The sequence below is a fragment of the Nicotiana tomentosiformis genome, chromosome 6 (genome assembly GCF_000390325.3).
Source record: "Nicotiana tomentosiformis chromosome 6, ASM39032v3, whole genome shotgun sequence".
Classification (NCBI taxonomy): Eukaryota; Viridiplantae; Streptophyta; class Magnoliopsida; order Solanales; family Solanaceae; genus Nicotiana; species Nicotiana tomentosiformis.
This window is the reverse complement of record NC_090817.1, coordinates 92,936,239-92,949,686: the sequence shown is the minus strand read 5'-3', so window position 1 is coordinate 92,949,686 and position 13,448 is coordinate 92,936,239. Positions and strand designations below refer to the sequence as shown.

At 35.1% G+C, this 13,448-nt stretch overlaps 1 protein-coding gene across 1 annotated transcript; it reads right to left on the bottom strand.

Moving 5' to 3' along the window:
- Window positions 1–1,574: 1,574 nt before the first annotated feature.
- Window positions 1,575–3,188, bottom strand: LOC138894419 (uncharacterized). Its single transcript, XM_070179117.1, has 3 exons — window positions 3,071–3,188; window positions 1,939–2,440; window positions 1,575–1,773 (listed from the first exon to the last, which is right to left on the bottom strand). The coding sequence occupies exons 1-3, from the start codon at window positions 3,186–3,188 to the stop codon at window positions 1,575–1,577; spliced, it is 819 nt and encodes a 272-aa protein (XP_070035218.1).
- Between the last annotated feature and the right edge of the window lie 10,260 nt (window positions 3,189–13,448).

The following is a 13,448-nucleotide window of genomic DNA, read 5'->3' as shown; positions in this document are numbered from 1 at the left end:
GTAGAAAAAATATTTTCTTTTTCACAAAATGAGTACTTTCTTTTTCTGTTGTAGAAAAAGTATTTTCTTTTATTTCAACAAAAAGAATATTTTCTTTTCATGTTGTAGAAAAAAAAGATATCAACCAAAAATGGGGAAATTAGAAACAAATTTCCAGATCATGGGTCAAGGTAGAACTCTAAGTGGGAGTTTGGACATAAGAATTGTAAAATTTCAAAAAAAAAGTGAAAAGTTTTTTCAAGTGAAAATGGTATTTGAAAATTAGAGTTGTGTTTGGACATGAATACAATTTTGGGTTGTTTTGAATTTTTTTTGTTAAGCAACTATACCACTCGGCATCACTTGCCTAATGGCTAATATATAAATAAAATCCCAAAATGGGTCCAAAGCTTACAAGATGTTTAAACCAAAATAGAAATTGCGTGAATCTACTAGCTATTAAAAAGATAGAAACGCTAAAATCTAATGAACTAGCAATTACAACATAATAAGTTGAATGCTTCCTTCTTCTATCGGAGTATGTGAATCCAATTGTCATTGGAAAATACCAAGCAACACCTATCAAGCTCTCACCAGGCGCCAGGGTATACTGTCCATAGGCTAAAATAAATTCCAAACATCTCCACCACATAGTTGAAGCCAGCATAGTCTTCCAAGTGTAGCTACTATATGATCTCCATATGCAGTGGACTGATTTTGTCCAAGTATTAATCATATGCTCACTCCTCAAAATTAATGTGTAGAAGAGGAGCAGAAGAGCCTGGCTTTAGGCAGGCTTTGCAAGGCAAAAGCCAGGCATGAGCGGGCTTTAGCCAGGCATGAGCAGGCTTTAGCCAGGCTTTTCAGGGCAAAAACCAGGCTTGAGCTAGCTTTAGGCCGGCTTTGCAAGGCAAAAGCCAGGAATGAGATGACTTTAAGCAGGCTTTGCAAGGCAAATGCCAAGCTTTGAAATTATTCCTTTTTGTGATCTTGTAAGCTCAGATCCTTCCCTACTAGAACCTTTAATGTAGACATCATTCTAAACATTGCTAAACCATCCTCAGATTGAGCATGAAAGCATGTTAATACCACTGAGAAATAATTCAACAATCTCCAAAAATACCATATCGTTCATCATATTCCTTAGGATTTGGGCATATCAGAGGTAGGATAAATTGTACCATCCCACACCTGCTTATCGAATTTTTTCTGTACACTATCAAAGAACCCCCAGAATGAGCATGGGACTATGCTAATACCATTGGAAAGTACCTTAATAACATACTGAATGAGAAACATGCAGGTTTGTGCAGAGTCCAATCCTGTGAAGCCATCAGTCTGTGGTTCTTCTCTTTGCTATCCTAACCCTAAGGTTAGGTGATTGAGATTTGTCTAGATTGATCAACCTCATACCTGCACTAGGCAGTTCAGAGAATGAATGAAACTCAGATGTACCTACAAAAGAGAACACAATGTTAGCTATAAAATCCGCCACTTAGTTGCCTTCTCTGAACACATGTTGAAAGATCGCATTGAAGTTGTCCTTCATCTCTATAATTTTCTTCACAATCCTGTGCAATTACCCAAGGAGGATCTCATTCCCTTTTTATCGCCTTCTTCATCACCAGTGAATCAGTCTCCAATATGAGAGGGTGAAGATCATGCTCCACACAGTATTCCAACCCTTGAAGAATAGCCTTAGATTCAACTACCACATTAGTTGTCACTCCCAGGTCTACTGCCCTAGCATACACCACATCACCTTCATCATCCCTCACACAAAAGCCTAGGGAGCTAGGTCCAGGATTGCCCTTTGAAGCTTCATCAGTATTACATTTGTACCAACCATGAAAAGGAAGCTGCCATGTTACTCTTGTAGTGATCAATATAGGTTTATATCCTTCAGAGTATTGAATCATGTGTGGCCCTAACAATGGAATATTAGGCATCCAAGCATACCTCACCCTTGCCAGTTGATGCAATGTCCTATTTATCTCATGAATCACCCTATTTGTGGACACTAAACCCCCATGTTTACTTGCATTTCTTCTTTTCCAAAGCTCCCAAGTGATGATAACTGGTACTGCTTGAAATAATGGCTTTAATTTTGGACAACACTGAGCATACCACCAATGCCTTATAATCTGCTTCAATTGAATCAATTGCACAGTAATTCCAGTAGCCCCCATGAACAAGTTCCATACCTTAGAGGCAATAGAACTTGTGACAAATATATGCTCAATGGATTCCTCTTGGGGCTGCTGATAACACCAACACCTAGACATCACCATTTTCCCTTGCCTCCTCCATATGTCATCGATGACTATTTTCTGCCTCCACAATCTCCACAAGAAGAAGGATATCTTGAATGGCAAACCTTTAATCCACATTAACTTGAAGTCCTGATTAGGATCAGCCCTATGCCTTAATATTTGCCAAGCACTGCTAACATTGAACTTGCCTGAAGGAGTTGGCATCCAGTATGGCCTATCCCAATATCCCTCACTGCCTTCATAATGCACATTTAGCCTTATATGTTCTGTAATTTCCTCATTGAAAGTTTGATCTAGCAGATGATCATCTCATGCTTCCCATTTCCGCAATTCTGCCACCTCCTGAAGACCTTCATTGATTGAAAAGTCTTCCGGTAATATGTGATAAAGTGCACCCAATTTAGTCCAATTTTCATGCCAAATATTAGCGGTTCCACTCTTCAATTCCCATACGATCTCATGTTCTACTTCTTCCCTAGTATTCAACATTTGTCTTCAAACATGAAACCCTCCTCTAAAATGCACCACTGTTGGTATCTTCTTCTTGCAATACTTATTCCACATGAAATTAGACCACAATGATTTTGTGGTCCTAAATCTCCACCATAGTTTAGCGAACAGTGCCCCTGAGACATCATGTAAAGACTTGAAACCTAGTCCCCCTTCCTCTTTAGGAAGGCAAAGATTTTGCCATGAAGCCCAGTGTCTGCTTCTCCCTTCTTTCTTTGTGCTCCAAAAGAACCCAGCAAAAGTCTTATGTAGATGCTCCAGGATGTTGTTTGGTGGATCAAGGACTGATAACATGTGAACTGGCATACTTTGCAACACACTAGAGATGAGTGTTGCCTTTTCTCCAAATGACAACAACTTTCCTTTCCCAGAATGCAATTTATCTTTCACCTTCTTGATAAGATCCTCATAATAGTCCTTCCTCATTCCAGTGTAAAAAATAGGACACCCTAGATATGTGAAGGGGAATTTACCTATTGCAAATCATGTGATAGCTCCAACTGCCTGAAACAATCCATTAGCAACATTTGAGTGCACGTAGTATGAACTCTTATCTTTGTTGATCATCTGGCCTGATATCTTCTCATAGTTCCCCAACACTGCCATAATCTTGCTCAAGGAGGGAAAATGAGCTGATGCAAATATTATCGTATCATCAGCATATGCCAAGTGGTTTAAAGGATCGGACCACTTAGGCATTCCAAATCCCACAAATGACTTGTCTTCAAAGAGCTTATTCAAAGACCTGGAAAGTACCTCAGCTGACAGAATGAATAATGCTGGTGATAGGGAATCCCCTTGTTTCACACCTCTTGTCGACTTAAAGAATCATGAGGATTGCCTATTCACCAATACTGAATACCAGTTATTTGACATCAAGTTCCACACCATATTGATGAAATGTTCAGAAAATCCCATCTTCCTTAACACATGTAATAAGTACTTCCATGAAACCCTATCATAGGCCTTAGCCATATCAAGCTTGATCACCACATTAGCTGGTTTTCCCCTTAACCTTATGTTAGTGACAATTTCTTGAGTCAATAAGATATTCTCAAATATACTCCTACACTTTACAAATCCGGATTGATTATGAGTTATTAGAAATGGCAAAAAACTCTCCAATCTGTCATGTAACACCCTAGGCAAGACCTTGTTAATGAAGTTGCTCAAACTAATAGGTCTTAAGTCAGAGAAGGTCTCAACTCTAGGTTTTTTAGGCAGCAACACTAGATTGGTGTGAGTGATGGATTTAGGCAATGCAACTCCTCCATAGAAGTGTAGAACCATGCTGTGTATATCAGCACCAATAACATCCCAGCATGTTTGATAAAACAGGCCAGTGAATCCATCAGGACCACTAGCACTCTCCCCACTAAGCTCAAAAACTGCTGCCCTTACTTCTTCAATTGTTGGCAATCTGCTAAGTTCCAAATTCTGATCCATGGTGACCATTGAAGGTACATTATTGAGCAAGGAAAATTCAGAGGCATCCCCTTCATTTGTGAATTGTTTTTGATAGAAGTCCACTGCAGCTGTAGCCAATTACTCCTGGTCTTCAATCCATACCCCACTGCCACTTTTGATCCTCTTCAGTTGTAATTTCTTTCTTTTTCCATTGACATGATTGTGAAAGAAACTTGTATTCCTATCTCCTTCAGCAAACCAAATCATCCCAGTTTTTTGCTTTCAATACTGCTCATCAATGCTCAAGTATTTCTTCAATTCAGATTGAGCCTTTTGAAGCACAATCCTATTCTCAGTTGTAGGCTCTTCTTCAAACAACATATCCTTTACCATAACAATGTCCTCCAAATTAGCCAATTGCTTGAAGATATCACCAAATGTTTCCCTACTCCATTTTGAGAGTGCTGCCTTCACCCTCTTGATATTCTGCTTGAACATAAAAAACGAATCCCCTATGAAATCAACTTCCCAATTTTGCCTCACCACATCCATAAATGTAGCATGCTTTATCCAAAAGTTCAAGAATCTGAAAGGCTTGACAAAATTGATTGTCTGCTCCCCACATGTCATTAGCAATGGTGCATGATCTGATCCAGTTCTGATTAGATGCTCAACTTCAAAAGTTGGCAACATGTTCTGAAATGGAAAATTCACAAAAATCCTATCCAATCTCCTGAATATACACACAACATTGGATCTCCCATTCCACCATATGAATGGACTTCCTTTGTACCCTTGCTCAAACAAACCACAAGAGTTTACACAAAATGCAAAATTCTCATATTCAGTAGGGTGTACTGGAAGTCCCCTAATTTTCTCATCTTCATGCAATGCCATATTGAAATCCCCTCCTACCAACTATGGTAATTCCATATCACTTGCTAAGCAATACAAGTGATCCCACAAATCCAACCTCTTCATTGCTGAACATTTTGCATAAACAAATGTTATCATCATGTGCTACCCCAGGTCATGGTGAAACACTCTCACAGACACCTGTTGCTCAGTATCCTCCACTAATTCCCATTCCACCATTTCATCGAAGAACAACCATATTTGCCTATTAATATTTGCATAAGCAGTCTCCATATTCAACCTCATTTTATATCTATCAATGAGTCCCTTCTTTTGAAAAGACACCATCAATGCAACTACACAAAAATTATGCTCCATATTCATGTTGATCACCCTAGGAAAGGCCTGTTGTGTATTCACAGACCTTATGTTCCATATTAATGTTTTGATCATCATCATTTAGATAGAGAAGCTTCCCTCCTAGGCATTATTCTTGAAGGTTGTGGTGGATCTTTACTCTAATTCTTCTTAGTTTTCTTACTTCCTTTAACACTAGCTGTGGGTAATAAATCTCCTTCCCTAGCCACTTGTTTGAAGTTTTTTGCAGTTGATTCATCTTCTCCTTCACCCTCCATTGAATTTTGTCTCAATAAGTCTTCATCAATTGGTGTCACATTGTGTGTAACTAAATCATGTAACTGTTGTAGAGAAGTCTTAATTGGAACATTAAGATGTAGTTGCATAATTTGATCAGTGCCAGATTCCATAGGCACTTCCTCTATTTCCCCAGATGCTCTTGGAATAATTGCCCGCTCATCAACCTGTTCATACTCCTTGAGTTGTAGCTCATAGACACTGCCTAGCCCAGGAGTTACTGTAGTAGTCTGCTTTGAAAGCACTATTCTAGTGAGATCACCACCCTTCCCATTGCCTGGAATTTAGTCTGAACCCACTATATCATCCCTAATCTTCACATCAATATCTCCATCAAGTTTATTCTCTGATGCATACACCGGAACACCATCTACATAGGCCAAAAGCTCGCCAGTGGCTCTAAGATTGGGTTTTACTGTAGCTGCCTCATCAGGTGAACCTGGCTTTAGGCCTGGCGTCGCCAGCCTAACGCTTGGGGAGCCTGGCTTTATGCCTGGCGTCGCCAGCCTATCGCCAGGTGAGCCTGGCTTGTTATCCTTCTTCACATTGTCTTATGTTGTCTTTGTTTTTCCCACCTGATCATCCTTAACCTCAACTGTATCTCTCCATAAGACCTTTGTAGATTTTACCTCATCAAGATCCTCAATCTGCTCAGAATCTTTAAATGTTTGAGATGGAATCACATGACAAGATTGGTTTGTGGTCACATTGAGTTGTTTTAGCTCCTCTTTGCTAGTCCCAAACCTTCTATGAACCCAGTCTATTATGGACTGAATCCCAGAAAGAGTAGGACTATCTTTAGAACTGAAGACTAGTTTTTTCCCCACCAAAACCAGTTGGTTGTTCTCGTTTATATCACTTTTTCCTCCTCTAATACTATAAATTTATTCCTTGTTTGAACCTTGTTTGTCTGATCTTCTTCGACCTCCACCAGTGCAAAGTTATTGTGCACTTGTTGTACACCAACATTCACTAGCACGATTGCATTGCCAGTTTGCCCTTGTACCTGGGTTTTGTTATTTTTATTGGTTCCCCGATTATCCCGAACTTCCTTTCACTGTTCACCTACGTTCCCGACTACTTTTCCACTCGTGAGAATCATTAAAGGGGTAGTGTGATTTTTGATTTTTTCTTGTTCATCAGCAGCAGTATTCCAATTGTTCAACTCAGCAAGATCATTCCTTTTCTTGCTGCTTCGATTCTCAATAAGTTCGGGGTGCAAACGCCAACATTCAATTTCATCATGTCCTTATAGTTTACATTCCTTACAATATTTTGGTAGCATGTCATACTGAATTCTCACCCATTATGTTCGAACACCACCAGAAACTTCATCATCAATATCTAATCGCACCTTTTTAGGTAGTTCGGCCAACAAATCGACAAGAACTTTTACTCTTGCGCAACTCGGCCTAGTTTTGTTTGTAGTTGCCACGTCAAGACACACTGGCCTTCCCACAGCTGTAGCCAAAGAAAACAGAGTTTCCTTTACAAAAAAGGTAGGCAGCAGTCCAGGAAAAGAAATCCACGTCATCGCCATCGGAGTTTCTTCACCCGCCTTAAATTTTGCATTGTAGATAAGAGTACGCAATTGGTATTCGTACCCATCTTTGGCTTTGATGTAGTACGTACTCTTCGATGTGAAATCGAGGAAGTCTTTCCATATAGTTAATCTAATTAACGCATGGCGATCTCTAAGGAATCCGATATTACACTCACCTTTGATACCATATTGAGTTGGAATTATTTGGAGAAGCTCGTGAATCTCCGGAGATCCATATGAAAGCTTGCCAACGACAACATATTGGAGGCCTTCAAGGTTGTTTTGAAATTTTGTGAGTGATCTGAGTGAAAAATTTTGAAAAATAATTTTTTGAAGTTTTTAAAATTTTGAAAAAATTTTAAAATTTATTTTCAAGTGAAAATTGAAAAATATTTTATGGCCAAACACTGATTTCGAAAAAAGTAAAAAAATTTCGAAAAAAATTTAAAAAATTCTTATATGAGCATTTTCATAGGGGATTTTTTCCTTTCTATACAATATTTGAAACTTATTTACTAAAATTATCCATATCTATATATATCTATAATTGAGGGCCCTAACATTGTTACGTGGCGCTCCCATTCAATAGGGATTGCAATTATCTTTTTCTATGATTTTTTGCTATTTTCTCTAATTTTTCACTATCAAAAATCAAAAGTCACCCTAATCCAAAAATATACAACGCTTCAAAAACAACTGTTTCTTTTCCAACATATGCTTTACTCTCTCTGTTTCCTTTCCTCCCTCTATCTCAGTATTCATCCTCCTTTATCTTTATATTTTCCTATTGTTCTTTTCGTTTGCCTTTGTTAAAATTCTCTATACTCTTTCTCCTCCCTCTTTTTTATTCTACACTGCTTTTGCTTCACGTTTGTTGATTTACTTTAATTCCTCCACTAATCCCTAAACTCTTTCCTCATGGTCATTTTCAATTTGCGTTTTTCAGTTACTTTCACTTTAAATTTTAATTCCCTTCTGACTTTGATTCACTCCTTTGTCACCATAACAACTGCTTATTTTGACGCCCATGAAGTGTTCGAAAATATGCCCAATACCTTGCCCACGGATTCAGGAAATGCTGCAAATTTACTCAACACTTGCCGGTATGTAATCCTTCCTTACAGTCATTTCCAATTTGCGTTTACCAGTTACTTTCGCTTTGATTTTTAATTTCGCTATGTCTTTGACTCAATCCTTTGCCAGCATAACAACTGCTTATGACGCCATGAAGTGTTCGAAAATATGCCCTATAGGTTGACCTTGCCCATGGATTCATGAAATACTGTAAATTTACTCAACATTTGCCGGTATGTAATCCTTTTAAAGTTAATCTTTACCAATTATGCCTTCTTTTCATATATTTTCAGCCTTTTAAATGTTAGACCCTTTAAGTTCTAACAATTGAGTTGAGCACATGTTTTTTTTTCTTTTTAGGTTGATAGATGGTAGTTTAAACTAACAAAAGGCTGTGAAAAAATTCAGTCTGACCTTTCTCCATTCGTATTTGAGGTACGCTCTGGAGATTCTTAACTTATTTACTTTTTGCATAAGGGTGTAAAGATTCTAATATAATTAACTTTTTCAAAATTGATAACTGAGGGTGTGTCCGATATGGAGTACAAGAATTTTGCTTTACTGATACTTTTAATGGTAAAAGTGTTCGTCAACGATGTCTACAAATATTGATTGTAGTTTACTGATATGGAGCTTAAACTATATTAAACTGTCATTATAGCCTCAAATATTGGTGTTCAAACTCAAAGCATTACGAACTAATTTTCAAAATAAGATGGTCTTGACGTAGACACCGAAACACGTAACTTAGAAGGCTAAAAAAAAAAAAAAAACTCAAGGTCAGAGAGCATTAATGGGAGGTTATAAAATTAATAGTACTCCAAAATTGCCAAGAACCAAACAAAATTAACATATTTTCCTATAAAACCTTATGATACTGAACTTTTGGTTGATGCCCTCCGCTGTTATGCTAGGTTAATGCCCTCCTCTGTTATACTGTAATTTTGGTTAGTAATATAAGGACTACGCCTCCTAATGGCGTAAATTATATTTTAAAAAAAAACTTATGATACTGTCTAAATCTATTCTGCTCTACCAAGAACACACACTTGAACTAACTTAAAATCTGTGAGAGAATTTGCAATAAGAAACATCTAAAACTTCTATCTAATCACGACATAATTTTATGTGGCATAAATGATTGCTTAATTGCTATACTATAAATTGGTTGTTATTTATCCCTAATCAGTAGCAAGTTTTTCATGCCTTTTAGCTCAACTTGATAAAGATTGATCATATATGTGTATATAATTTATTTATGGTTGAATAAAATTAAGGAGGAAGAAAACTAACTACCTTGTTATGCATATCCATGTAAATACCAAATTGAAAAAAATATGAAGGAAAAACAAACGAAGATTAAGACTCACCAACAGTTGTAGCAGCGATGAAGAGAGGAATGAAGGTAGTGAAAATACAAAATCAATATCACATAAATAGTGCTAGAAATAAGAGAGAAAAAGTAAAGCACAAAAGCCAGAGAAGAAGATGCTCACAAAAAAAATACATATAGGAGGCGACATAAGCATAATTAAGTGCAATTTGTCATTATTAAGGGTTAGGCAAGAGTTTTAATTTAATAGTGATGACTTTGACTTATTTTATGTCTATAAATATTGATTATAGTTTACTGATAAGGAGTTTAGAGTACTTTGGATTTTTATTGTAACCTCGGATATTAATATTGGATAGATCCTGTTACTTCTCATTTTCATTTGACTATACCAAATTCTTACTATATCAGTATTATTAACTTAAAAGCCTCATTAACTTCGATTGTTTCTTGGTGATGTTTGAATGAATCTTCCGCTTATCCAATCTTCTTCTTAAAGTTTGAATGTGTTATGTTCAATTTGTCATTTTGTTGATAGGTTGGATTATCCTCTTGCCTAAGTATTTCGCACATGACTAAGTCTGAATGTATCATTGCTTTGGCTTAAGATTTTGCTTTGGTCGCAATTACATTTGATCTTTTGTTAGGTAATTTAGCAAATAGTAGTTCTTCCTTTTTCCCTAGCTAAGTTTTCATTCACACGGTTTTTGACTTGTATAAGCTTATTTGCATTGTAATGAACTTCAGGTTACAAATTGTGTCCATTATTTCATAGAAAACTTACAAAGGTTGTCTGACACAAATTACATCCCGATAAAGGTATGAAAATAATGTTAAATCATGTATTTTCTTGGGTCTTATATAGCGATTCCATATAAGTTAAAATTTATAACATTCTTTTCTAATGAAATACAGAAAATCTACATGTTTTGTATATGCTATATAATTTTAAACCAGAAGGACACCAGACATTTACAGGACTCTATTGAGAAATGAGGCTGGTAATATGAAGTGATTAAGTTGCCGCTTTGAGGAAAGCTCTTCTTGACCTCAACGTGTTTCACTTTTCAGGACAACGATCTGTGATGTATCTTAAGAATGGATTGGTGGGACTTTAAAACCTTCAGATGGAATCACTTGACAATTATGTAAAGTTCATAGCAAAAAGTTTGGAAAATGAAATGTGTGCCTAAATAAGATATGGAGGGAGACTGTATATTGGTGAGATTATACAAACGTATGTGAGCTTTCTGTTAAGCATAGTCATGATTTTTTCAGTCTACCTGTCTATTTATTAAATAAATATCATTTCTTTTAATTTAATCAATATGTATGGTCTTGGATCATCAATAATGATACATTGCCATTTTCATGACTTAAACTCCTTATTTGATATATTTAAACTACTTCTCAATTTGTATTCAACTTAAAAAATGACTGTGATGGAGGAACTGTTCAATAAGGCTGAATGCCTTTTTGACCTCTGTTTATACTTTATAATATGGTGGGATTTATCATGAGGTGCAATTATGGAACTTTTTGGTCAAGATTTGTGGAGATTAAAGATATATAAATGCAGAAGAAAAATGCATCACCCATTACATGCATTTAATAGCTTTAAAGATTTAATGTAAATGGAACGTTTCATAGTAATCTCATTCTTTGTTGAAATGCTCATATTTCCTATTGCCAAGGCTAAATACTCCGTATTGAGGATATTAACCAATTCGATTTTTTTCAAAGATAACTTTATACTATAAGTTTAAATATTCTTCCTCAAATATTGTCTACGAAGAATGAAAAGACATCTCATTTGGCAGGCGTGGACCTGCATAACGGCAATGCGGATCATTATAAGGTAGGGTACTTAGGACCATATTTTAATAGGTTGCCTAGAAGTTGGAACATTTGCACACCCTCATACATAGGTTGTGTCATGTATGGTGCTTGAAGGACCAAAATTGCACTCATAGATATCATTGGAAAAAAATTATGATTTTATCAATTTATAGAAATTATTTATGTTTGGCTACTTATGATATTTTTATCTTTCCTATTTTAGCTAAATTCATTAAAATACAATTTAGTAATATTTTTAATGTGGTCCAATTAAAATTTTCATCTCTAAAAGTGAAATTGTTAGTAGTTCCCTTCAATTTAAAATAGCTGTAGTTTGCTTTTTTACTTATTAATATTTGCCATATGTTCCTAACGTGGTTGCAACTTGCAACATCAAAAAATAGAGAAGTAACACCCTTCCATTTTGATAGAGCACCATTCTCATTCAAGTTTTTACCCTCCAATGTTTCATTCCTTTTGGACATATCAAATCTACATGAGGAGAGATCTCAAATGAATAAAAAATAGTCGCGGTTTGAAGTGATTGTGATAACGACAGGCGGTAGACATGCAGTGATAATGGTTTCTCACCACAAAGATTTGTGTATATTCGTGGATTTTACATGTATGTCATAATAAGATTTCTATATTTCATGAATAGAAAAAAAAATACCTATTCACTTTAATTCTTTTATACATAAAGATAAAAAAAGTGTGTACCCGTGTCAAGCAACTAAAAGAGTAAATTATGAATAGCTTATGTCAAGAAAATAAAAAGAAATTTCTCTTTCTTTCTCTTTCTCCTTTCTTTTGTGAAACCCAACATGATATAAAATAATAAGGTAAACAATTAGGTATATATAACCTATTTTTATTATTTTTAATATTCGAATATTAGAAGATCATTTCATAAAGAAGTTTTTCTTAAATCGCGCGAAGCGCGGCAAGTTCACTAGTTTTATATATTACCCGCCCTAAATAAGTTTTTCTTACTATTTATATAGAATCAATTATTAATGCTTTAAATTAAGAGATTTAGTTACAGCGAGATTTAACAGTTTTTCAATAATTCTTTATTTCATATTTGGAGAAATATACCAATTTCATATTCTAATTATGAGTGAAAGCCACTAAGCATTAGTTCATAGCATCACATACGCATTGCAAAATCATCACTGCTATAACTAGTAAATCTTACATTTGATCTCTCCTTTGACCATTTAGGGAAGTTTGCCCCCAAAAAAGTACAAGAAGATCAATACAAATCTTCACAAACAGAGAAAAGATGGGTGGGATAGAGAGCCATCGCCTAAGCTAATAATCTTCATGATTAATTCTAGTATATTAGCGATGTGTTATCTTTAGGATTCATGATTTGGATTCTCTACTTTTCTTTCCTTAATAAATCAATTGAGAAAAGAACAATATATGGTACAATAACATACAAATTAAAAATAAATTTCGTACAAATTTAATGCAAATTTGAATATCTACAACAACATACATAGTAAAAATAAATTTTATACAATTAATTATATATTATACAATTTATCTACAACTTTCATACATTGTTGCTGCCCAGTTAAATACAACTACAATATCATACAATTTAAATATAATTTTTATACAAATTTTATACAATATGTCTTTTGTATATTTTGTATCTGATTTATACATAGTAAAAATAAATTTTATATAACTAATTATATATTATACAACTTATTTACAGCTTATATACAACTTTCATATATTATTTCTACCTAATTAAATATAACTACAATATCAAACAACTTAAATACAATTTTCATACAAATGTTATACGATATGTCTTTTGTATATTTTGTATCTGATTTGTATATAGTTTGTATGTGGTGTGTGTTTCTTCCTCTCTAAAATTCCAATCAAAACTTTCTCTCTTAATATAATTTTGACACATATCAATAACTTTATGTAAAAAGATTGTATTGATAACTTAAATACA